The 26226-nt window shown below is 36.5% G+C and overlaps 3 protein-coding genes across 3 annotated transcripts; 1 reads left to right on the top strand and 2 right to left on the bottom strand.

Moving 5' to 3' along the window:
- The first annotated feature begins 13696 nt into the window (after nucleotides 1-13696).
- LOC137744817 (monodehydroascorbate reductase) lies at nucleotides 13697-17155 on the top strand. The gene is made up of 10 exons (XM_068484620.1): nucleotides 13697-13854; nucleotides 14223-14294; nucleotides 14709-14760; nucleotides 14931-15011; nucleotides 15214-15332; nucleotides 15422-15641; nucleotides 15749-15867; nucleotides 15951-16076; nucleotides 16376-16516; nucleotides 16636-17155. Exons 1-10 carry the CDS (start codon nucleotides 13804-13806, stop codon nucleotides 16957-16959), a joined length of 1305 nt encoding a protein of 434 aa, XP_068340721.1. The 5' UTR covers nucleotides 13697-13803; the 3' UTR covers nucleotides 16960-17155.
- A 1472-nt stretch (nucleotides 17156-18627) lies between these two features.
- On the bottom strand, nucleotides 18628-20590 carry LOC137744139 (large ribosomal subunit protein P2z-like). The gene is made up of 4 exons (XM_068484004.1): nucleotides 20476-20590; nucleotides 20308-20401; nucleotides 19179-19411; nucleotides 18628-18849 (listed from the first exon to the last, which is right to left on the bottom strand). Exons 2-4 carry the CDS (start codon nucleotides 20393-20395, stop codon nucleotides 18823-18825), a joined length of 348 nt encoding a protein of 115 aa, XP_068340105.1. The 5' UTR covers nucleotides 20396-20401; nucleotides 20476-20590; the 3' UTR covers nucleotides 18628-18822.
- Nucleotides 20591-21260: 670 nt separating this feature from the next.
- Nucleotides 21261-21953, bottom strand: LOC137744588 (putative UPF0481 protein At3g02645). The gene has a single exon (XM_068484365.1). The coding sequence runs from the start codon at nucleotides 21951-21953 to the stop codon at nucleotides 21261-21263; it is 693 nt and encodes a 230-aa protein (XP_068340466.1).
- Between the last annotated feature and the right edge of the window lie 4273 nt (nucleotides 21954-26226).

Raw genomic sequence — 26226 nt, 5'->3', positions numbered from 1 at the left:
TCCATTCATTTGTTTTTAAACAGTTTGATGACTAAACGACCTTAGTTTTAATTAATTTTTTGCAGAGGTAATCTTTACAAGGTGATTTATAATATGAATGATTTTGATTATAAACACGAAGTTCTATGAATTCACAACAAACAATTTTGAGAAATTTTGAGTAGGAGTTCATACTCATCTTTGAGTAACCAAGTAATAACTATTTAAACATAGTAATATTAACATTGGATGAACCAAATTGATGGTTTACCTAACATTTTATTTTATATTTTTCAAATTATTTAATCTAACAATTATATGAGACATCATTTGGTATTACTGACACACCCCGACCGAGATCGGAGCGTGCTGGCCGTCACACAAAGGTGACGTAGCCATGTGCACGTGCGGAAGCTAAAGTAGTAATATGAAAGTACGAATAATTAAAAACTAGCATACAAGTACTAGAATGAGTGCTAGTTAGTGCGATACAAATTCAGAGCAGGTCTATAGCAGTCCAATTAAAACAACAACGGTAGTACGCCCGAAGGCGACCCTACAATGGGGAGTGTCTGTCAGAACGCCGAAAAGCTCTCAAGGGAAACCACCGCAACGGCTAAGCAACTAGAACCTGGAGGGGCGCAAAACAAAAACGTGAGTGGGCAAAAACAAAGCTCTTTGAAAACCATTTCATAAAATACTTTCTAACCCCTCGCCGTAAAACCTGTATACTTCCCAGAAAATAAACATATGTACGTATGTGTAAACATGCAAAACATGCTCAAGGGTATACCAATCATGCTCAAGATATGCCATGCCAAAATCTCAAAGTGATATGCAAGTGCCCAGGTATAATCATAATCAATATCATGTAATCAGGCAGCCGGAGTCACCTACGTGACCTGTACGGCTACATCTAGAGCTCAAATCTCAATCTCAATATCTAAACCTGCCCACGAGTCGGAACCACCTAAAGTGGTCTGTACGACAAGCCTGGGTGTAACATATATATACGCTCTAGTGCTACGATCACGTGAAGGCTGTGCGAATAATCGCGGGTCACCTACGAGTCGGAACCACCTATCGTGGTCTGTACGACAGGCCTATGCACCTAGCTTGGATCCAAGCTGAGCGTATGGTGCGGGAGGTGAACAACACGTGAAGGACTGTGCCCTACTCTGGGCGGGAGCACTAACACCGGGGGTGCAGGTTATGAGCTCTCTAAGCATCTCTAACCACTATTTAATGCAATCGTTAAATAACGCTTACCTGGCACTTACCTATGCCTCCACAGCACCCACATATAAATATGTATATGCATGCCACTACTAATGAATGTGATGATGCATAAACGTTAATAATAACATGCATGGCATAAGGCAAATAACCCTTTTAAATCAATTTCTGAGAATATAATTGTATATAGGTATATACGGAAAACAAAAGCCCACTCACTGGTATGTAGAAGGGTCGTAGCCCCCCTGTCTCGCGTGTGCACGCTCGTCCTCTGGGTACGTGTCACCTAAATGCGAAACAACTATAAAAACGTTAACTTTAAAGCACATAACCCGTTTCTCGTAATAACTTCTCATACATTGCTCAAAATGGACAAATGAATATACCAACGTGCTCTACACAACCTCAGGATCACAACCATATTTTTAAAATAATTTTTGGACCCCGCACGCGCCCCCACGCGCCAGCACAGGCACGGACCTACGCGCCCCCCACGCGCGGCCACGTGCCAGGCACACTGACGGTGTCAACAGACGCCGTCAGGAATATTCCGTTAAACTGACGGAATATTCCGTCAAATCTAACCGGATACCGTCACTGCCGTTAGGAATATTCCGTCAAACTTGACGGAATATTCCCCTTTCTTCTCCGGCCTACCCTCGCCGGACTCCGGTCGCCGGAAACTGGGAAAAACTTTAAACTAACTATTCTCCTTCGTTTCTCAACCGTTTTCTATGATTCTTGGACCAAAAGAAAGCCCTAAACTAGTAGAATCACGTTGGACCACTTTTAAAGGCTAAAAGTTACGCGATCATACCTGTCTCAAAACTCAAAAACCGGCCAACTTCGAAATAGGCCTTCCCGACGTCCAAATTCGTCCAACGAGCTACTCCGACGCTCCTTAGGACCTCACCAACACACCTACAAGCTTCAAATGTCCAAAAACTAAGTAAATTAATGTTGCATGAACAGTGCTCAAAACGGACCTCGCGATATCGACGTGAAAACGTCGAAGTTCTTACCTGAAAATGCTATGGTCGTGCTCGCCTCGACCTCACGAGTCGAATGGTGTCCTTAGTTTCCTCGATCTGTCACGGTTTGAGGGGTATATGTGTTGGTCCGTACGTTTTTAGGAAGAAGAAGAAGGGTAGAGGACTCGGGAGAGAGAGAAGACAGAGGGAGAGAGAGAAGGATAGTGTCTGTGTGTGTGTGGGAGTGTGTGAGGTTCCAAACACATGCCACAACACAACAAACAACCAAAACGTGACGAAAGCACACTAGGGGTAAAATTGTAATTTCATACGTACATTTCGGTATTTCCGGGACGGGATGTCACAATTACGGTTTAGTAATATTCATCTTTACTTGTAAATAAGAGGTAATCGGTTTGATTATCGCTAAAGCCAAATTTGACCAAATTATTATGGTTATCTCGTTGTGAGACTTATACAGTGTTTAACTATCTACGAAATTGTCGATATTTCCGTCAAAATGTCCTTTCACTATATATCGGAGAGATATAAGAAAATCAATGAATATCAACGATATGTAATGATTTCATACAGAAATTTTGCCAAAACCCATTATAGATTTAGAACTTTTGGATTCTTTTGAGAAATTTTTATCTGATTTCAACCAAATTTGAGTGAGTTGATATACCCACTTCATTGCAAATTTTCATAATTTCATTAAAGGCAACCGATATCAATATTTTCATAAATCTGCATATTAATATTTCTCTCCATATCGATATTATAAACTTTGAACTTATCTCACTCATCTATTTATTAATATAAATAATATCGTATGTATTTGAAATACAACCGTATGAGACAAAAATGGACTATCATATGTCAAACCGCATCTCATAATTTACCTGCTAATTAACCACCTAATTAGTATATCATGATTATGTTCAACAAAGGTTTGTCCTGGATGCACAGTCAAAAGGACACGGCAAACACCAAGACAAAATAAAAGAGTGATGGATTTGACGTTACGCAATGTATTATATGGACACTCTCACAGTCATCACCAAAATAGTGCATCATTGGTCTTCAATCTTCATCATGCTATCAACGATGAATCTAAGTACTAGTTCAGTACTGATGTGCTTTTACAAAAAATAGATATAAACACTTAAAAACGTTTGATAAACACTTAAAGGTTAATTTTACAAAAAGGTTAATTTTAAAAAAATATTTGATAAACACTTAAAAACAGTTTATTTTCACAGTTTTGTAAAAAAAAAAAAAAAAAACTAAATACGTGAAACAGCAAAAATGAGCTTATTCTCATAGCACAGCAGAAATAGTTTTTTTCAAAGAACAGCAATACCAAACCAGCCCTAAGGCTCAAATGTCTCACATCAAATATAGCAATTAAATGAATTTTCGAGAGGGTGGTTGGGTCTTTTGCATAAATACTCATTGCACCTTGTTTCGAAACTCTTCCTTCTCTATTCTTTGATCGATAAAAGGAAAATAAGAAAGAGTTTTGAGAGGGATTTGAGCATTTAATGCTTGAAGGGTTTCGAGTAGGATTTGAGCTTTGCTCAAAGGATTTCGAGAGAATTCAAGTTCTGATCAAGAAGTCCTCGAATAACTATGAGCTCGTTTGGATATACTTTTGAAATGACCGAAAATGCTTTCAGATAAAATGTTTTTAGATTTCAAAAGCACTTTAAGTGCTTTCTATAAGAAACACCAGTTATGTGCGTCTTCCAGAAAGCATTTTAAGTGAAATGCTTTTCCATGATCTATTAGCATTTTTACTAAGGATTGTTTTCAAAAATATTTTCACCAAAAGCTCTTTCAGTCATTTTAAAAGCACATCCAAACAAGCTCTATATCTTTAACAATCCAAATTAAACGTTAGTATGTCACATTTACCCTTTAACAATGAGTACTGCTCCGAAGTATCGGATAGTTTAAATATTTTAACCGTTAAATTTAAATTCTTATACTCTTATACTTTTAAACAAATCTAATAGTTAAATTATTCGAAATACCGAATCATATTATATTAATCATTTAGATTGTAATTTTTTATATTTTCAAGCAAATTTAATAGTTAAAATATTTGAAATCCCAAACGATATTATACAAGGAATGAGGATCCTCTCCGAATTCTTTTTGTGAGGATTCTGGGAATCCTCAAATCGTGTATGTTCATAGTACATTGTGCGGTCAGAAATCATTTTAAATACTTTTATTTAAAATTAAATATAAATAACATCTGACTGACTAATAATACAATATATGATAAACGAACGCGATTTAAAAATTCAGGATCTTTCCAATAAGGGTCCAGAGAGGGTCCTCATTCTTACACAGGAGGTGTAGAAGTACTGCGATCAACGGAGACTCAGAGGGAGGAAACACACTGTTGTGTGGCCATGTAATGTTTGGTTGCTATCGAATTGAATGCCCCGACACACTAAGTCCAATTAATAAAAGATCTTTCTTCTTGGAATTGAAAACGAAATTTGAAATGGGTCGGTCCAAACACGACATGGTTTCACCATGTGATTGATTTGACAGCGTCGGACCCCACCTTGTTCAGCCTCTTCACATTATACATAACCACCAAAACTATCCCATGCTTTATCATGTTTTGGTACAAGTTTCTATCACGCTTAAATTTACAGTTTGATAACATAATATATTTAATAATATCAATTTGAAAGGTATGTAAACATTCATTTTCATTATACAGTTACAGAAAATACTTTTAACATTCTATTTTTATCTTTCTAAGTGATACGATAATTGGAATCGCTTATTATCCAAGTAAATAAATACTTTAAGAAATAAGGTGCTGAATTTCAACCTAAATGATCCCACAAACAAAAAAATTGTATAGTATGAAATAACATAAAAAATGATTCGTGGGCCCTGGATTTGAAAATAATTTTGAAATGATAAATTTTTTTAAAGCTGAAAAAAAAAAAAGTGCTAGGCCATTATTTAAAGGTTTAGTCATATAGTTGGTAGACCAAAACCCTAAACGAAACTGCAAACCTAAATCATGACCACTGTCATAAATTAAAATTGTGCTCCATAGAACGTGTTTAGTCATTGATTCTGTACTTGTGAAATAAATGGCGAATCTGAAGAGAAAATTGTCTTCAGCGATTAAATTGTGCCTAATAATAGATAATTATATTTTTCATTTGAACGTTCGCGATCAATTGTATTTATCGATATATATATGAATGTACAAAATACAACCGCATACAATGTACATTATGAAGTGGAACAATCCATCTCTCATGGTGTATGTGCCAAGTTCATTCCTTGGCCGGCCGAAAGGGATGGTTGGTGTCTGTATTGGCCCCTCCTCGGTCCTCAACTTAAGCAGTAAACATGGGAAGGCATGATTAGCCATATAAAGTGCCCTATTAATTTGTTAATCCCAAGTCCTTAGGCACCTAAAGTGAAGCCGTAAAATCTTCTTTTGTTTCTTTTTTCTCCTTATTCTATGCTTTCTAGGTATAAAGCAATTTTCTTTTGGGATATCAAAGGTTTTGAATGGAATGACGTTGTTGAAACTTGAAAATAGCCTTCTAATTTAACTTCCAATAGGCAAATGTGTAAAATAGTTGAAAACGTTTTTGGTAAAAATGCTTATGAAAATAATTTTTAGTAAAATGACAAGTGAATTTTGGAAAACCATTTTATTGTTGTTTGCAACAAGCACATAACTGGTGTTTTTGGAACCCAAAAACATTTTTTCTAAGGTTCCAAAAACATTTTTTCTAAAAGCACTTTCAGTCATTTTAAAAACAGTTCCATACGAGCCATGAATTAGTTCATGATAACAATGGTTAAGCTTAGGATCCCATTTTTATTATTCTTTTTTTGATAAATACTAGGGAGATTCTTTCAAACTAAGATTCTCTATGAATTTTCTGTCACCTCACATTTTAACGTTCTCGTGCCAACATTATAGAACATTGAGTAAAAAACATGAGGTTCTTTGAGAAAGTCGCATTATCATTTCTCTTCTTTTGATCAACATTATTTGGTTCTTTGATGGGTAGAGACCATCTACTAGGAAAATATTCTTGTTGGCTTTCACTTTCATTTAAACTTCGTTAGATAAAAAGTTCGATACTAATTTATTATTGGTAGCATTTTGTGACTAAGTCAAATTTCTCCACTTTTTAATGTAATATGTATTATTGTACTGAAAAAGGAAAGTGATTAAAATATTCAAGCCATGATTCATTATAGTACCATATGGCTCGCCGACCTTGAAGGTCAATCAAATATTAATTTTGTGCTCAGAGTTGCCTACACGTTGAACAGGCTTGGAAAACCCAGTAACCCTAATTAAAGGAAAGGAATCCTCTCCGGATCCCTTCTATCAAATTCATCAAATCAAGGCATCCGAGTCCTTAAAATTTTGATCAAACGGTTAAAGTTATTATAACTTTTAAAATGGCCCCCTATTTATAGTCATTGGATCAAATTTCAAAAATCCGGATTCCTTGATTTGGAGGAAGGGATCTAGAGATGATCCCTTTCCCTAATTAAATTGAAAAGCGAAAAACATTCTTAATGCATGGTTGAGCTCCACTATGTGCCATTTGCCCTTTAAAATTTTATTTAATTATGAGTAATATGAAAAATAAATTAATTAGATTAAAAATAGAAAACTTAAAAGTTGTGGAATCTAAATTTAACAGCTAAAACATTTAAAACATTGAGAAATTTTTCAATGTGTCTGAAATACGAGCCGGTACGCCATATAGCATTACACAAGTGGAGGGAAGTTTTTTGTTTTCAAAGTATTCCTCCACTTATATAACGACATATAATGTATGTGCCTGTATTCCAGTCACACTAAAATATCTCTACTTAACACTGAATGTTACGTAGCATTAAAACCAAAATCTTTATTATACTCTACTTCATTTCTCCCTCCTTTCATTTAACCACAATCCTTCATCATTCTCCATTCCTCTTATTTCCCTCTTATTTCCCATATCCTTCACCTTCATTTGCACAAGAAGGCTTTTGACCCCGGATAACCTAAAAGCCCAACATGATTCAAACACTTTTTGTTGAAAGCCCGATTATATTTGAGTGAACTAACTGGGCTTTGACTCGCGCTCATCAATCTGATCCCGTTGACATTAATGGTTGCAGTTCCGGCTTACGATTTTATTCAAGTGGCGTCTTCAGAGGGAACCAATGACCCTCTTCAATCATGGTGCTGTCGGTGTTGGTTATGGAGTGAGTGATGACGCGATTAAATACTGAACCGTCATTTAATAAGATAGATTCATAAATTGACGTGACAATCAGATTGTACACCTTATGCAGTACGTATTTTCTTACCTCTTAAATTTGTGTTCAGAAAAAATCAATTTACATTTTCATCAAGTGCCACACTTGACCAACACGTGAAGCTATCGAACAAAAATTCAGATGAAATATGCACTGTGATAAAAAATGACATTTCATTATATAAACTTTAACCTTACTAAATATTCCTCTGGTGGTTAGAGATGTGGGTCCCTTTGTTTGTGCTAATCAAATGTTTATCCATTAGGTAATGAAAGACAATTAAAAAGGATGATGGGCGTTATCATCACGGTTGATGTCAACGTTTCCGTTTACAAAAACAATTTACATTTTAAATTTGTGTTCAGAAAAAATCAATTTACATTTTCATCAAGTGCCACACTTGACCAACACGTGACGCTATCGAACAAAAATTCAGATGAAATATGCACTGTGAAAAAAAAAAAAAAACGACCATTTAATTATATAAACTTTAACCTTATTAAATATAAATGTGTTTTTCTTCTTAATTAATAATATGTATGAATTGTCGTAATAAAAACACTTGTTTATTACCTAAACCCTAGACCTCCTTTTTCTTTCTTGTTTATTCCTTTGGTGGTTAGAGATGTGGGTCCCTTTGTTTGTGCTAATCAAATGTTTATCCATTGGGTAATGACTGACAATTAACAAAGATGATGGTCGTTATCATCACTGCTGACGTCAATGCTTCCGTTTACAAAACTCCGTTTCATGCCGCTAAGTGCCGGTCGTCGACGTAATTTTCAAGTTTATATGGGACAATAAACTATTTTAATTAGAAAAAATATTGCTTAAAATTGGCATTACTATAAATTAAAAAAATAAAATAGACGAAAAGGGCAGAAAATAAACTTAATTTTACGAAATTTGACTTTAAAAGTTTCAATATTAATATTGGAAATTAGACGATATAACTGTTATTAACACTTAAAAAATTTAGTTGTTCACTTCTTATTAAGAATATTTTTCTTTATAAATATATAAAATTTAGAGGTGCACAATCAATTTGGGTTTGGTTGGCAACCCTTTCTCGCAAAGAACAAAAGACCATCTCTCCGCCAACCCCATTCCTTAAGTTGGAGTTGGTTGGCAACCATTTCTTCAATGCAATTTGCTTTTTCCTTTTCCTATCTTGAATCTTATGTCATTCGTGGACGGCTTATTTTCCCAGCGTGCTTCACAATCATCCCAGCATTCGTGGATGGCTTATTTTCTCAATGTGCTTTGCCATTATTGACACACCCCGACCAGGAATGTCTACTAGGACCCTGAATCGAGCCATGCTGGGCGACACCTGAAAAGTGACGAAGCCATAAAGTGTGATAATGTATAAAATGTGAATAAATTAAAATCTAAAGTGCCTAAGGACACGAGTGTGCGGTGAGCGGGTATGGACCCATTCACACGTGATACAGAGCATATGTATAGTACAGTAAGGTAAGATAATGATTATACCATCATAAGAAGACATCTGTATTGAAAAGTGCCACGAATCCTTGTCGATAAAATCTAAAGTGCCTAAGGACACGAGTGTGCGGTGAGCGGGTATGGACCCATTCACACGTGATACAGAGCATATGTATAGTACAGTAAGGTAAGATAATGATTATACCATCATAAGAAGACATCTGTATTGAAAAGTGCCACGAATCCTTGTCGATACGGAACTCTGCTGCTAGAACCTAGAGGGGTGCAAAAATAGAAAATGTGAGTGAGTGAAACGAAACTTTTCAAACCAATTTCAATTACCAAAGGCAATAGCCCCTCGCCATAACACCTGTATAATTTCCCAGAAATAACATGAGTGACTATAACTCAAAACCATAACCAAAACAACAGTCTCACAGTTATGCCGTGTCAAATATCTCAACAAAAATATGTAACCCAGGTGAAATAAATCAATATGAAATGGTATGTCAACTGGATCCACCTATTGTGGCCTGTACGGCTGAACCAATAGCTTATCAATCAATGCTAGCATATAAGTCGAGAGTCACCTATAGTGACCTGTACGACTTATCCATATCTCATCAATCAATGCCAGCATATAAGTCAGGAGTCACCTATAGTGACCTGTACGACTTAATATATAGCTCATCAAACATCCCTGCACAAAGAGTCGGAACCACTTCTAGTGGTCTGTACGACAGGCTTGTGCACCTACCTTGAGTCTAACATCCCACATCGCCCAGGGGAGTGGATCATGCCTTATATGTGTATTCCCATCTCTACCTAGCACGATGTCTTTTGGGAGCTCACTGGCTTTGGGTTCTATCGGAACTCCGAAGTTAAGCGAGTTCGAGCGAGAGCAATCTAAGGATGGGTGACCCAGTGGGAAGTTCTCGTGTGAGTTCCTAGAAACAAAACTGTGAGGGCTTGGTCGGGGCCCAAAACGGACAATATCGTGCTATGGTGGGGTTGAGCCCGGGATGTGATGGGGGCCGGGGCCGAGATGTGACAATTTGGTATCATAGTCTAACCCTGGCTGTGGTGTGCCGACGAGGACGTCGGCCCCCTAAGGGGGATGGATTGTAACATCCCACATCGCCTAGGGGAGTGGATCCTATAAGCCTTATATGTGTATTCCCATCTCTACCTAGCACCAGGCCTTTTGGGAGCTCATTGGCTTCGAGTTCCATCGGAACTCCGAAGTTAAGCAAGTTAGCGAGAAAGCAATCCCAGGATGAGTGATCCATTGCGAAGTTCTCGTGTGAGTTCCCATAAACAAAACTGTAGGGCATGGTCGGGGCCCCAAGCGGACAATATTGTGCTACGGTGGAGTCGAGCCTGGGATGTGGTGGGGGCCCAGGCCGGGATGTGACAATTATACTAGCGTCCTTCGTCAAATTTTATGCCCTTCGTGGATGGCTTATGTTTCCAACTTGCGTCACCATTACTCCATTGTTCATTGTCAAATTTTTAGTGTTTATCACCATATTTTATTTTCGGCATTACCTAATTCCTATCTTGAAATTACCTTTCTTCAAACCTCAACACCCATCATTCTCCATCATTTTTATAAGCACCCCTTCTCACACACCATTTCTCCCACAACCTTTGCTCAAAGTTACGACTGGTAAACTTGATTTGGTCGTCGGATCTAAATCATCCCCTCACTAATCTTTGCCCGACTGGCATGCTGGAATATGGGGGCCAAGCGTGTTGCGGCATAACCCAAAGCAACGGCGTTTTAAATGCCCCTGAACCCCATCTTATTCTCAATTATATGTGTTTTTTTGTTCATTTTGCAATGGTATGTGAAGATGGCTTGGATCTGGTGGTTTTCTTCTAGTGTGGCGGTTTTGGTGGTGAAATTTGTTTAAGACTATTTTCTTTTTTCAAGTTGAATTTTTATGCTGCAATGACTTCATCAAATTCTACGCGAAGTCTATTTTTAGGGTACCTACCTTTGTGTTTGCTGGCGAGGTGGTAGGGCCATCTCTAACCGAAGGGTCCAGAGGGCCGAAAATAGCCCGAAAATCGTCTCCAACCGATAACTAGGCTAGACGGCTCGTGGGGCCGACGGAATCTCAAAGGGAAGGGCTGGCCCTTTCCAGCCAGCTAACCAACCCCGAGCTGGCTAGAATTTTTTTTTGTGTCGGATTTCCTGTCGATTATATCCAACAGGAATCCTTAAACAAAATTTTGAATCCAACAGCTAGCTGACGTCAACTAGCCGTTAATTTTGATTTTGATTTTTTTGTTTTTTTACAGTTTTATTTAACTTTTCATTTACAAAAATTTTCCTATAACTTCTATTTTTTTTTATAACTTCTATTTTACAAAATTTGTTTCATATTTTTTTTAAATTCTATTTTTTTTTTCTGTAACTTCTATTTTACAAAATTTGGTTCATATATATATTTTTTAATTCTTTTTTTTTCCTATATTTTTTTAATGTCACTTAGCCGTTGGATTTTAATTTAAGTTGTAGTTGTTTTTAAATTTAAATAATAAATTATGTTTGGCCCTATGACCCTTTAGCCCTCAGTTGGAGACGGTTTTTTGTGACGTGGCTAAAACGAGCCCTCTGGTCCTTTGGCCATCGATTGGAGATGGAGGCAAATATGACTGTGTACTGTTTATTAAAATATTAATATCTTGAAGGATTAGAGAGTTAAAACAAATCATTTAGCCAACTATCGATTGGAGATGGCCTAATGGTAGCGGCAGCAGCAACAATTGCGTTCTGCTCATGTGGGATCAAATTCGTTCTGGGGATTATGGTTTTCTTTTTTTTGGTTTTTTGTCTTTTTGTTAAATAGGCTTTAGGAGAACAAATCCAATGGCCATGATCAAAGAACTTTTAACTAGGTGCCCACTTTGAAAATAGGATCAAATTCGGTTCACACTGGACAACCCTATGCACTTACTGTGTAAGATTTTCTTTGTCCAAGAAATATTGTCGTGTTGTTTCACGTAACTTTTTTTTTTTAACGTAACACTATTTTTAAGAATCAAATTTCGGAGCCAGGTTATCTGCACTTCTGTTTGGATGTCATTTTCATCTTCGCTTATTTGTGCAGTTACGGTTAAATCACGTCAACATTTTATATTCCTATTACTTTTTGTCTTATTATCTTGATAAAAAAATCAATATAAAATGTTGACGTGACTTAACCGTGATTGTACAAAATAGAAGGAGATGAGAATATCACCCAAACAGGAGGGCAGACATTCTGCCTCCTCAAATTTCACTACTTCAAAACGTTAATAGAGCTTATAAGGAGGCATATCAAAAAAGATGGACTAGAAATAACCTCCTATAGATAAGATCACATGAAAAATTTCGTATAAGGAAAAAGAGTCACATGCCAATAAAATACATTCACAACACTTTAAATCATCGAGGAGGCTATTCATAAGCCACATTGACCCTGAATTTTCCAAAAAGAACAAACCACGAATCGACTAACCATACCTCGCAATTCGATGAGCAATTGGTTAACGAATCAAGGGACAAACTAAACCAAAACTTGATGGGCTTGCTAAGGGGGAAAGAGATCCACTTCGGATTTCTGTATTCAGAGTTGGCGAACCGAAAAATATTGAACAGTTCAAGAGAGAGAGATAGAGATCTAAGCAATCTAAGTTTTTGAGTTTTAGTGAATTGGGCCAGTGAAATAGGCTGATTGGGGTCGTAGGATTGAGATTGAGTGGTCTGGATCTCTCAATCCGCGAGCTTGGGACACAGAGATACAAAGTGGATCTCAATCTCTAAGAGGGCAACCACGTAACACTGTTTAGCAATATCATAATCCAAATAAAACAAGTTATTTATCCAAATTTCACCATAGATGTTATTTTTCAAACACTCTTTTTTTATTTGGATTGTTTTTCCACTCAGTTCTCCCACACAATAAAAATAAGAGTTGTTTACTTATAATGTCTCAATTTGTAAGGAAAGAATATCATTCTCATTCATTTGTATACTAACAACCAAGAAACGAAAAAAAAAAACGAATGGCTCCTGAAAAAATCAAGGTCTTTTATTACCAATGAGGGAGGGCTGTTAAACTCATACCTCATTCTTCATATCAACCATTCCTCCTCACGATACGTAAATATATGAAGATTTAGAGATCACCTAGGCTTAGTTTGTTTTATAAATGAATGTGACTTGAATCGCTCATTAGATTCAATATCTGTTGAAGAAAGAAACGAATCAACTTCTAATTTCTTTTTCCACAGTTAAAAGGTTCACAATGAATTAAACATGAAGTAAACTTTCTCATTCTTATCCAGCAGTTTTTATGAGAATTGAAAGGAATAAGTTCAGATAAAATTTAAAAATAGATATTCATTTTTTATTCAGTGTACACTGAATTTAGAGTATCAGCCATTTCAACCTTCGACATCAAAGGAGATATTATTACGGGGCTAATAAGGACTATATATTTATTATTTAAAATGAAATTTCAGAAAATTATATTTTTTAATTATTTAGAAACTAAATATTTTTTTGGGCAATATTAAACGACAGAATCCGTTAACGGATCGGTTGTCGTGGCGATTGCACAGGCAACAGAGATATACGGTGTTAGATTCGCCACGTGGAAAAACTCCGTTAACACAGGGGACGTCATAGGTTAGTTCAGACTGTCCAATAAGGAAGCACCGGTCGCCACATAAATAGTTTGACAATCACTGAGCTCACAAAACCTTATCGCATCCCTCTCACATCTTCACCAACTAAATTCAAAGCGAAGAAGAAGAATCGAAACGCGCGTTTCGTCCGTCCGATCAGCCATCAATGGCGGCGAAGAACTTCAAGTACGTCATCCTCGGCGGCGGAGTCTCGGCTGTAAGTTTCTTTGCGATCGAATTTTGTTGATTTTGTGCATTATTTTCGTTTTTTTTTTTTTTTGGAGTTTTCTGTCGATCCTGATGAGGTACATAATTCTGTCTTTGAATTTGAAGTATCTGCATAGATCGAATCTGATTTTTTCAATTTCCGTTTTTTATTTACGAAATTTTGAGTACTTGATGCTCTTGAAGTCAATGCGTTTCTGTTGTAGTTGTTTTAGTACATAATTATGGTAATTATGACAAATAAATTCTTTTATAATTTTGATCACGCTTCAAAAACTGTTTTTTGTGATGATTTTGCTGTACTGTGGAAGCCTTGATCAATATTTAAGTTTTATATGCGTTTGTTTTCGAAATCTATAGGGTTATGCAGCTCGGGAGTTTGCCAAGCAGGGGCTTAAGCCAGGCGAACTAGCGGTCATTTCCAAAGAGGCGGTATGTCTTCCAATGATCGCTTTCACGTGTTTTTGTATCCAGTTGACTGAATATTTGAGATATTATTGAGCAAAATTATATTCTTTTCGGATTTTAATGCAATCAGTAGTGAATTTTGGTAACGAGGTTAGAAAATGTGAATTGTGGTAGTGTTACATCTAGTATGATGAGTATTGCCGACTGCTTGCTTAATTGATGATGTGCTTTTCAGTTTTCACATTAAACTTTGGTTAAGATACTTTCTTTTGTGTTATTCATGTCGATGCTCGTTGCTTGCTGCCTGTATACTTTCTGTACTAAATGTTATTACTGCTGTTTGAAGTAGTTATCCTCTAATGGCGGTAGAATTTAATTATGTTTGATTACGTAGTTAACTTCTCAAATGTTCTTAAATTTTATTTCTTTGATTTCCAGGTGGCTCCCTATGAACGTCCTGCACTCAGCAAGGCTTATCTCTTCCCCGAGTGTAAGTTGTGTTACTTTTATTCCAAATTTCCAGTGCTTAAATTAAGCGGAATTGTGTCTTGTGACCTCTGGATTCTTACTTGCACCTGACACGTCAACATAGAGCAACCTCATTTTTAAGTTCATCACTTTCTGTGACATTGTAACTTACTGTTGGGATTGGTCTTGCAGCTCCTGCTAGACTTCCTGGGTTTCATGTCTGCGTTGGAAGTGGAGGAGAAAGATTGCTTCCTGACTGGTACAAGGAGAAAGGTATGTTTTTCTTCTTCACAGTACAGCGTACACCAATTTTGATTGGAGAATGTTTGAGAGCTTTCCCAAGTATTTAGACGCGGTGAAAACCACTATTACTTGTTATTGTCCCGAATTCATTTTAACAATTTTGTCTGATCTTCCATTTTCTGGGTCTTTTAGAATGCAGTATTCTGATGGAGGCATAATTTTATAATTTCAGGAATAGAATTGATTCTTAGCACTGAAATAGTTAAAGCAGATCTTCCTGGGAAGACTCTTGTCAGTGGAACTGGGGAATCCTTCAAGTATGAGACTCTCGTCATTGCCACCGGCTCAACCGTAAGCAACTCCAGGAATTTTCCATGCCTCAGCTTTTCTGAGCGAACTAGCTTTGTATACCAAATCAAATGGATTTTATGTTTTTGTAGGTTATAAGACTGACAGATTTTGGTGTCAAAGGAGCTGATGCCAAAAACATCTTCTATTTGAGAGAAATTGATGATGCCGATAAACTCAACGAAGCAATTAAAGCAAAAAAGAATGGGAAGGCTGTGATTGTAGGAGGAGGGTACATTGGTCTCGAGCTTGGTGCAGTTTTGAGAATTAACAATTTAGATGTTAAAATGGTTTACCCGGAACCATGGTGCAGTAAGTGAATAGTGCTTCAAGCTTTTTTTTGTTTTGTATGCATATGAGTTTGCCCACTCTTTCTATTCTATGTGCCTCATTCCTCTAATCTTTCCTTGTCCTTGCAGTGCCTCGGCTTTTCACTTCTGATATTGCTGCTTTTTATGAGGGCTATTATAAAAACAAAGGAGTTCAAATCATCAAGGGAACAGTTGCGACTGGATTTACTGCTGACTCAAATGGAGAGGTACATACACGATTGCTTGTCGTTTTGGATGTCATGCTTCGATGAAACTGCCCTTCCAAATATTGACTTTTGTCATAATATAGGTTAAGGAAGTGCACCTGAAGGATGGCACCGTGCTTGAAGCTGACATCGTTGTTGTTGGTGTTGGGGGCAGGCCCCTGACAACATTGTTCAAGGGACAAGTCGAAGAGGAGAAAGGTGGCATTAAGGTCGTGCAACTTCCGAAATCACTTGATTCCTTCCCCTTTTCCGGTATCTTTATTTTTATGATGCTTGGAGTCCTTAGCAGTATCAATCTTCATAGCCTTTACTGGTTAATCACACAGATAAGCACTTGTTTTAGCCCATATTAAGTAAACAATAGCGAAAGAAAGGTTTAAGGATTTCGTCGTGTTTGTATTTTCATCATATTGGATATGTATTTTCAGTTTCAACATTTGATTAGTCATCCCGTTTCTGTAGTGAATGTTTCATGGCATCCGTTTTAATATGTGCTGGTTGATTGCAGACTGATGCATTCTTCAAAACAAGTGTTCCAAATGTATATGCTGTGGGTGATGTCGCCACTTTTCCTTTGAAGTTGTACAATGAGATTAGGAGAGTTGAGCATGTTGACCATGCACGCAAATCTGCTGAGCAGGCTGTAAAGGTATGGAATTTTCAACTACGAACCCATCTATACCATTCTGTCAAATCTGTCATGTTTTCGGGTTGAAAGGCTTCTGCACGTGGGCGCGTGAATTATATTATTGTCATTGATTTCTGCAGGCCATCAAGGCAAGCGAGGAAGGGAAGACAGTTGAGGAGTATGACTACCTTCCATTCTTCTATTCCCGCTCCTTCGATCTTTCATGGCAATTCTATGGTGACAATGTTGGTGAAACTGTGCTCTTCGGCGACAGTAATCCTGCCACACCAAAGGCGAAGTTTGGATCATACTGGATTAAAGATGGGAAGGTGGTCGGAGCATTTCTGGAGGGCGGCACACCGGAGGAAAACCAGGCTATTGCCAAACTTGCAAAGGCCCAACCTCCTGTTGCCAGTTTAGATCAGCTTGCTACGGAAGGTCTCTCTTTCGCTAGTAAGATTTAACCTTCATTTGTGGTGGGAAAAATAAATGGATTATAGCTTGTTGATTTGGGATTTTAATGGCGTGAGTCATATGTTCAGTGTTTACAGTGTTTATTGTTATTGTAGTTGTTGAACGAAAGTAAGAATTTCTGACAAAAATAAAAACAATATATAATCGCACCGAGATCTTTTGTAATAAACTCTGCCTCTTGTGCTAGTGGGTGTGATTGGTTGTGAGCGTGATATGCAAGTTGATGATAATATCGATGTGATTCTGCTGAGTGACTTGAATTGGATTGGATATGATTAGATTGGCTTGGAAACCAATGTTGTCTACATTGCCAAATGATAGACGTGATTCATATCCAATCTAGAATTTATCAAATATAGCAAAAAATTAACCCTTGATTTCAAAAATGTCAGTTTTTATAAAAACTTTCATATATATTCAAAATCTCACTTAAATAGACACAACTATTCTCAATTTCTATGAATAACTAATTGTTAGGCTTAAAACTTCTTGTGCTATAATCTTTTACTGTTTAGCAGGGAACATGAACCTTTGCACAAACAAGTAATTATAGAAATAGATAATTGCACTCACAAGGAGCAATAAAAATCAAAACCGTGATGCACGAACTGCCTTCATATATAGAAGATTCTCAGTATATGACGAAATGCATATGTTAATATGAAACAATTACAATCGAAGACTTAGAGATTCCAAAGAGATTGTTTCTTATCAAAAAAGAATTGAGATAAATAACATTACGAAGATTGACAATATATTCTTTAATAAACATTCAATTGAAGAAAAACTACGAAAACAAAAAGAATACATAGATGGGGAACAATGCCAAAAAAAAAATAAAAAAAATAATAATAATAAAAAAACCATTTATACTTAAGGCTGCACAAGCCTCCACTGTTTCCTACTATCAACTGATCACTCTCCTATGCATAGATCTCCACCATATCTTGAGTCTAGGGTTTTCTCTAATTCTTCATCTAATAGGGTTTTGATTTTTTTAGTTAATTGGATAATTCAACTTGAGGGTATTTGTCACCTAAGTGAGATTTGAATATATTTGAATTTTTTTTTATAAAAAGTGACATTTTTGAAATTAAGGGTTAATTTTTTGCTATATTCATCTAGTTCACATTCATCCAAACAACTGGTTTGTGTAGACTTTTGTTTGCTTCACAGAATCCGGCCTCACGCCATAAGGATTGTTTGATAATCATTTCGTTTTCAATTTTCTTTTTCTTTTTTTGAAAATTGAAAACTGAAAGTAAGAAAACAGTTTTCGGTTTTTCAATTTTCCGAAAACTACTTTCTGTTTCCAGTCTGTTTTACTGCGACAAAGGTGGTTAGAAATGTTGGGAATGAGAGGGTGTAGTAACAAACATTGGTTCGATTTGGGCTTATACCTATAAATTCAACCTTTGAGTTCCAATATTTTTGAAGTCAAAATAGTAGTCGTTTAAGGCCATCGAATTCGCTCCAATCGTCTCAGTAAACTGTATAATGACATCATGTGTAGCATCTCGTGCCAATAATAAAATAACGTCGTTAGACTATTGGCACAAGATTACAATGACACGTGTGTTCATGCCATGTAAGTCATTCAACTGCAAACAAAATAAATAAAGCTACTCACCAATTTGCAAGAGAAATTGGCATAGAAGGAAGACAAAAGATTCATAAACTCGGATAGAAAAGAAGATTCAAATCCACCACAATTGCATAACCATAACCAACTACATATTAGATTGTGATCATGTCTTCTACTGGCTAAGATCCAAAAACCGAACATTCAACTGGAATAAAAATTTCTATTTAACTCCAACAGAGAAAACCGGGATGTGTGCACTCCAACCGCTCTAGTCAAAGAGACTGAAGCCCATGTCCTGCAACAAGGAAAAAAACGAGAAATATAAGATAACTATATCGTAGTCTGCCGTGTCCGAGATTGTATGTTGATACAATCTGAGTATGAAGACTATTAGTAGCGGTCAAGAAAACGTGCATCTGAATGTTCCACAACTCAAACAAAGGCAAATGTCTACTGAATTTACATGACCATATTAACAGAAGGTTGCCGCCATGCACATATACAAATCATGTTGAGATGGAAGCTATTAAACATATACGTCTTAAGAAATAATAGCAACAGAATTGGATTAGCAGTCATTATAGCATGCAAACCAATATTAATGAGATTATCCAGGTAACTTACATCATCGGATTCCTCTTTCTCCTCAACCTTCTCCTCTTTCTTTGCCTCAGCTGCAGCAGGGGCAGCAGCAGCAGCAGCACCACCGCCAGTTGCAGCAACAGCAACAGCACCACCTCCACCAGCTGGCACAGAGGCCAACTTTTCCCTTCCAGAGGCAATTAGCTCTGTGATGTCCTTACCCTTGACTTCGGAGAGCAGAAGTTGAATCCTGTCATCATCAGCCTCAGCACCAACTGTAAACAATACCAAATTTTCAGACTCAATAATACCTTGTATAGACACAACACCATGATTCCTAATGTTAACATCCAGAGTTGAAAGCACAGACAACATAAGCATTCAACAACTCCAATACAGTTAATAAATTGCTATCCTCTTGAGCCTCAGTTGGTATCTAGGATTGGATTGGAATGGATAACCCACTTAAATAAAGGTATGTTGAAGATCGAAATGCATATGTTTAGAGAGAAGGATTACTCATTAGGAAAATTTGTCATTCCAATCATCCAAAATGGTAGGATTAGAAGGCACAAGATTCCTCCATGTCTAATCCTCTTCTAATAATTGCTTTCTACCTTCAATATACATTTAACTTAGGTGTTATCCAATCCAATCCTAGAGGCCAAACGAGGCCTAGAAGTCGTCAGACCGATAACCATATGCAACCAAACAGAATTTCGGGAAATATGGGTATTATAACGGCATTCAATTGCTTCATCTTACCAAAAAAGAGATATGTCATATGGATTGCTATTCCAGTACATAAAAATACAAACAAACAATAACCAAAACTATTAAAGTCGAACCATCCAATTCCATACGTACATTAATACACAAAGGAAATCATTATCGCCATGATTCAACACCGAAAAATAACACATCCACATAACCCAATTCCTTGTCACTTCCAAATATTCAGGTTCACAAAAAATCAAAAAATAAAATCTCAACCTCATAGGGATCAAAATTCAAAACCCACATAGAAAATACGAATACAGAAATGGGATTTACAAATCAACACGCAATATCGCACTACGAAACCACAAAGTCACAATCTTCGATGCGGTTAATAATTAGGGTTATAAACAGAACGAGCAAAAGAACCACAAGAGGGTAAAGGGAAAGTTACCGGAGCCAAGGATGTCCTTGATATCTTCGGCCGTAGGGGTGGTCTTGCCGCCCAACACAGCCAACAAGTATGCAGCGACCACCTTCATCTCTGCCTGTCAAACACAAATTTAATCAGTAAAAATGGCTATTAGTCTCTCAAATCCAGAGAGAGAGAGAGAGAGAGTACTTGAGAGGGCTCTGGATCTGCAGAGTGCGGAGAGAGAGGGTAAATTTGCAGCCGAATGCAAAATGAAGCAAGGAGGATAGCGAAATGAGGTTTTATGCAGAGCTGCTAGGGTTTTGATCGGACAACAACACCCAGCCAGACTCGGGTTTGGGCCGGATTAAAGTAACTGCCAGCCCATTTAGGTTTATTGTATTTTCGATGTTTTTTTATGGGTCACTAATGTCTTTCAATATTTTCTCATTTTATAAATTTTTTTTTATTAAACGATACTAGATATTAGGGTTTAGTCATTGGTGAGATTCAAACCCACGTTGTCATACAATAACTTAACGCATTTCTACCATTGTGGTAAAGAGCCCCTAGCCTCATTTTATAATTGGAAGAACTACAATGTGCATATTAATAAAATAAAAAAATTTAACTTTGAGACATGTAATAAAAATACACATCAAACAACAAAAATATAATATAAAATTTAAGCCAAAAATCCCTTATGAAAGAAGTTTTATTACTTGTGATGCAAGTATTTTAATATTCATATGATATATTCTAGATACAATACATATTTCTGTTGGCAAAATTCAACAATGCCACGCCTGATAATCAACAAACCAAAGGATTCGCTAAGCCTCCTCGAAGGCCAACTTAATAGAATGAAAATAATCTTAATGAGTTGGTTACAAGGAAATCGAAATAGCAAGAATGAACACAAACAGATCGTATGAAGGTGGACGAGGCCGTGATTTTCTCTTGGATATTAGCTTTTAAAATACCAACAGAGAATCCTAAGATTTAGGATGATGATAACTGATGATTGAGTACCAAGTCTGGATGGCGCTCAAGAAAAGTGCCGTTAGAGTACCGATGAACGCCAGCATGGCCCAGGGGCTACTGAAATGATCTTCAAAGAACTGAGCCATCCATGCCTTCCACTTGGATTTGTAGCGCTTTTCTAATCTGCTACTGATGTGAATTATCGAAGGGTTTGATACCAAATCAGGGCCTATCTCGTTGAAGAGTTGAGCGAGTGCTTCGTCAGTTTCGAGTTTATTGTGAAGTATGCGGGCTGACCTTAGCTGCTTTGCATCTTCGGGATGAGTAATGAGTGAACTCAGGAAGCTTAAGTAAGAGGTGACCGCGTAATCATTTTGGAAATCGGGACACATTTCGTAAGCAATCAAATTCAAGAACAAAGGCATTGCGTCCGCGTTCATTGGTGGAAGAAAGAGAAATCCTGCAAAGCATAGTGATTTAAAAGATATGTCACGCATACCTTCACTGCACCTAAAATGGATCCCCGCTGCCTTAAGCTCCTGCGCGTTGCGAAATGATGGTGGAAGAAGTTCGTTATCAGCTGCCTCCCTGCCATTTTTTTTTGGACCTAGCATTCTTGTTCGAAGAAGCTCGAGAAGGTGAGTAGGCCATGAATCTTCCACACATACTCCCAAACGCCATTCAAATTTCAGATCTTGTCGCATCATCCTTTTATACCATCTGAACGGCTTCGCTGATGCGCAAGCTGCAGTACTATGCAGATCGAGAAACACCTGGATTCCGTTCCAAAGGTCCTTTTTTTTTATTTTTTATGCTTGAGCTCATCAAAAGGTGGAGGATTTCATAAGGGATTTGGTTCTCTAGCAAGAACAAGTCTTGTTCAGCAAAGAACACTTGGTCTCTCTTTATCTCGAACTCTTCCAGGGTAGAATACTTGGATAGGGCCTATTGCTAGTACCCTTGGCTCAAAGTATTTCTCCAAATTTTTATTAATTCGGAGAGTTCTGGAAACACTTTGGATGATCGGTCGTGACCTGCTTGGAACAACACTTGTAGAATTATCCTGATTTTTTGTTCCTGCATCCCTCAATCTATTAAACCTCTGCTCCAAAGAATCAGCCATTGTAGTTTACTGGATCGGAAGCTAGGTTTCTTCTTAATTACAAAGTGCTTATCTCCTTCCATATATACATATACATATATATATATATATATATATATGTATGTATGTGACTCTCACTGTTCTAAAAATTTTTGTCTAGCGCCACCTAGGTCCCGCCCCGATTAATGCCTAGGCATTTGAAAATTAAGAAATGACGCTTAGACCTACTGACCCGCCTAGAACACCTGGGCACCCACTTAACCCGCCAAGACCTGTCTAGATTGCGACTTACTTAGACAGAAAATAGATGACTTTCATTTTGCATTTTATTTTTTTCAATAAATTGTAAGAGACTTGTTGAATACTTAAATAAACATACAGTATATGCTTGTTTCCCATGTTTTCATTATGTTCCAATAGCTCATAATATATATGTCATTCTATTTTGAAGTTTATGATGAAATTATGTATATTTTAAATATAAATAAACACTTATTTACACGAAATATAATATATTTAATTAAATCCGCCTAGGCACTAGATCTCAGCCCGCCGCTCAACCAGCACCTAGTGTCTTTTAGAACCTTGATGACTCTACATATCAGTACTCGTTGCACTTTTATACAGTAAAAGATGTTTAACTCTAGCTTTAACGTGGATAATGACTTTATCTACACTTGAAGATTAGTATTTATGTATTTTTATTTTGCAGAATCTTTTTTATTCGACTTTAACCTCGTTTCAAGTTTGGGATATATACTTTTGAGGTAGAAACTTATGTAAATATCGTCGTACAGAAAAATGACCAATTAAGAATAATTTTATAAGTGATACACTTGTGGTTAATTAACTACGTTTTCTTTTGATATAGAAACCAATTAATTCTTGAACTTCCTCTATGGAAGGGGGCAACAGTTTTCCTAAACAAATGTATGTCAACTTTGAAATTTCTTTCAAAGTGTTTCACATGCTATTGGTTTTGGTATGTCGGACAAGTAAGTGAGGGATTGTGATATGTTTAGAGCTAATACACATTATATACATAATTGGTTAATGAAGCGAAATATTGGAACTCGAAACTTTGAATTGGTGTTGGTTACAAACTCGTTAAAAACTGATTGCCTCCATGATATGGGGAGCAGTTGCATCGTATAAGTGGCTTGATCTCTCTTTTCAAATCTCTCTCATTCTATTGTTGTTGCTTGTCCTATTGAGAGTAAACACAATTAAGCTTGGTCGTTGGACTACAACTCTAACCTTACTCTTAAGGAGGGTATATACCATTGAGATTTTGAGTGATTCTAATGAATTTATAAATCATGGATTTTGATAGAGTTTAATTGGTTTGTAGAGATTCTATGTAAAATTTTATTTCAATTCCCTCGAAATCTCTTTGAAAGAGGTGAGATTTGTGAATATTGAAAATACACGACGAAATCTCTCTAATTCGCTCCAAATTCATAATTGAATATACCTAAAATGTTATATTCTTTAAAATTCTAATTGAATATGGCCGGATCTCTAAGAACAAAATCTCACCATGAGTAATCGGAGTGGTCAGCTCCATAATTCGCGCTACTCTGTTACCTTCACAAAAAATATGTGAGATATGGAAATGCAACCTAGAAGCACGCCACATACAATTTGCCCAATCATTACGTAACTTCCACGAAATAGAAGGAGAAGGAGATGTAAAAAACTAAGAGTAATGTTATTCGTATCATGTTTTTATATTATATTTATATATCATCTTAGGTGGTATCTGATGTGGACAACCATATCATTTGAAAAATTCGCAAAATCCAAGGAATGAATGAGAAATACTTCTTATATACCACAATCATTATTTAATTAACTAGTTTTTCTTAATTATTAGTTTATTAAATAATGAACTAAATTAAAAAATCTAATTAATTCAAATGATGTGACTGTCCACATCAAATGTCACACAAGATGATATGAAAATGTGGTACAAAAACATGTTATGAATAACATTACAATAAAAAGGAGTCTGTTTCCAACCACACATGGTGCCAATCACGCACCCATGCCACACGGATTGCCTCCAAACCTGCAAGAACTTCAGCTTCAACAGCACTAGCAACATGTGCATTTGCCCTAAAAGGCCCCACCCACACACCATTAGAATTTCGAAACACTCCACCATATCCTGCCGAACCATTATCTCTGAAAGAACCATTAGTATTTACCTTCACCCAATCTCAAGTGGTAGTTGCCAGTAAACAGGAGTAAATGAAGGAGCTAACGGATGCAAGGGAAACACACTCAACATACTAAAATTTGGAGCAATATAAGGTTGAAGATGAAGCATAACCAGGGAAAAAAAAAGCACAGCCGAGTCCCTATAAGAACTGAGGAGCTAACGCTTCGTGGAGGCAAGGTCCACTACAGGCCCAAACTTCCTAAATACTTTAGGTGCGGTGCTGGAAGTTATCAATTTCAAGCGATTTTACGTGAACCATCTTCAACAATCCAAATTACCTCAAACCTTAGACACAAACCTCACTTGTTCGATCATCTTTTATCTTTAATTTCTACCAGCGCAACTAGAATCAATGTATGGCAGTTTATCAGTGATTGATTTGTACGTAGAGCGAAGCATTACAAACATACAGATTGAACCCTACAATCTACACCTACTCAACAATACATTGACAGTCCAAATAATTAATCGTAGTGATAATGATTTTCTGAAATGTTAATAACTGTTGGTGGCTTAGTTCAATACATGAATATTATGAAACGAGTTGTATACTTAGAATCTCTTTGATGGAGTAGACAAATGAGTTGCCAAATTGTTTAAGAGGATCCCCAATAGAGTAGATAAATGAGTCACTTCCAGCACCAACTTGAGCCACAGACTGGAATTGCGCGCACATGTGTAAAGGAATCTTGTACGTAGAACCTGCTCCAACAAAACTAGATTGTAAGGTGTGCAAGAGCTCATATATACAATATCTGAAAAGAAAACTGATTTTCACATGTCTTTTTTAACTTTTCAGACATTTTTATTTACTTGTTACTATCAAATTAAATAAATCAAAAAAAAAAAAAAACAAGGCTGGTTTGTAAGCCAAATTTGTAGCAAGGGAGAGGCTGAAATACCTCTATGAGTCTTCCCGACCCTTGAAATGGGTGGATAACCGTGATTTGCGACTAGTTGTTCCCCTTTGAAAGTAAAAATAAATAAATCAAACAAAAACAATACATTTAACGTAGTAGGTTTCTAGTTGTACAATAAATAAATGCATAAACCACGTATGTTCTTACTTCATCAATTTGTCACAAAACTATTGTTAACCTAACAAAATTAAGAACAAGTTTGGTCTCATAACTAAAATATAAAAAATACAGCACACACTTGGCTGGCTCATCTACACTTACAAATTGATTATCCAATGAGTCGCTATCTCTTGACACCCTTAAAAAAATCAACGAATGGATTGCATGGAGAGAAAAATTGTGAACCATCATTTTCTTTCACTTTCTTTCATTGTCTTCCTTTTATTTTATTTTTTTCAATATCTACTTTTCCACATGGTGTAGTAGTTATACACATATACATGATTCTTAATCAGTGTTTGAAATTAAATTTCACCTCATATAAGGAAAATTTTAAATTCCAGCTAAAATACACAAATTTGTTAATATTTTCGACATATCAGTTAAATATCAGAGAAACTCTTATATTTCATTTAAACCAATGTTTGATATTTTCTAAAGTTTCATTTTAAACTTCCTTTGAAAGCAACAAATATCGACATATTCATCGATATTTTCACAAATGCATATCGAGATTTTCATCGATTGATATTTGAAACACTGCTTTCAATAACTATAACGCCTTATTTGAT

This window comes from Pyrus communis, chromosome 9 (genome assembly GCF_963583255.1).
Source record: "Pyrus communis chromosome 9, drPyrComm1.1, whole genome shotgun sequence".
Classification (NCBI taxonomy): Eukaryota; Viridiplantae; Streptophyta; class Magnoliopsida; order Rosales; family Rosaceae; genus Pyrus; species Pyrus communis.
Note: the sequence above shows the minus strand (reverse complement) of the source record. Positions and strands in the feature narration are given on the sequence as shown.

Excerpts from the sequence above, each read along its gene's own strand:
- LOC137744817 (XM_068484620.1), top strand. The coding sequence starts at position 13,804 with ATGGCGGCGAAGAACTTCAAGTACGTCATCCTCGGCGGCGGAGTCTCG. Across the intron at positions 14,295-14,708 it reads CGGTCATTTCCAAAGAGGCG|GTGGCTCCCTATGAACGTCC; the intron begins GTATGTCTTCCA and ends TTTGATTTCCAG. Across the intron at positions 15,012-15,213 it reads TGACTGGTACAAGGAGAAAG|GAATAGAATTGATTCTTAGC; the intron begins GTATGTTTTTCT and ends TTATAATTTCAG.
- LOC137744139 (XM_068484004.1), bottom strand. The coding sequence starts at position 20,395 with ATGAAGGTGGTCGCTGCATACTTGTTGGCTGTGTTGGGCGGCAAGACC. Across the intron at positions 19,412-20,307 it reads CAAGGACATCCTTGGCTCCG|TTGGTGCTGAGGCTGATGAT; the intron begins GTAACTTTCCCT and ends TATTGTTTACAG. Across the intron at positions 18,850-19,178 it reads AGAAAGAGGAATCCGATGAT|GACATGGGCTTCAGTCTCTT; the intron begins GTAAGTTACCTG and ends TCCTTGTTGCAG.
- LOC137744588 (XM_068484365.1), bottom strand. The coding sequence starts at position 21,953 with ATGCGACAAGATCTGAAATTTGAATGGCGTTTGGGAGTATGTGTGGAA.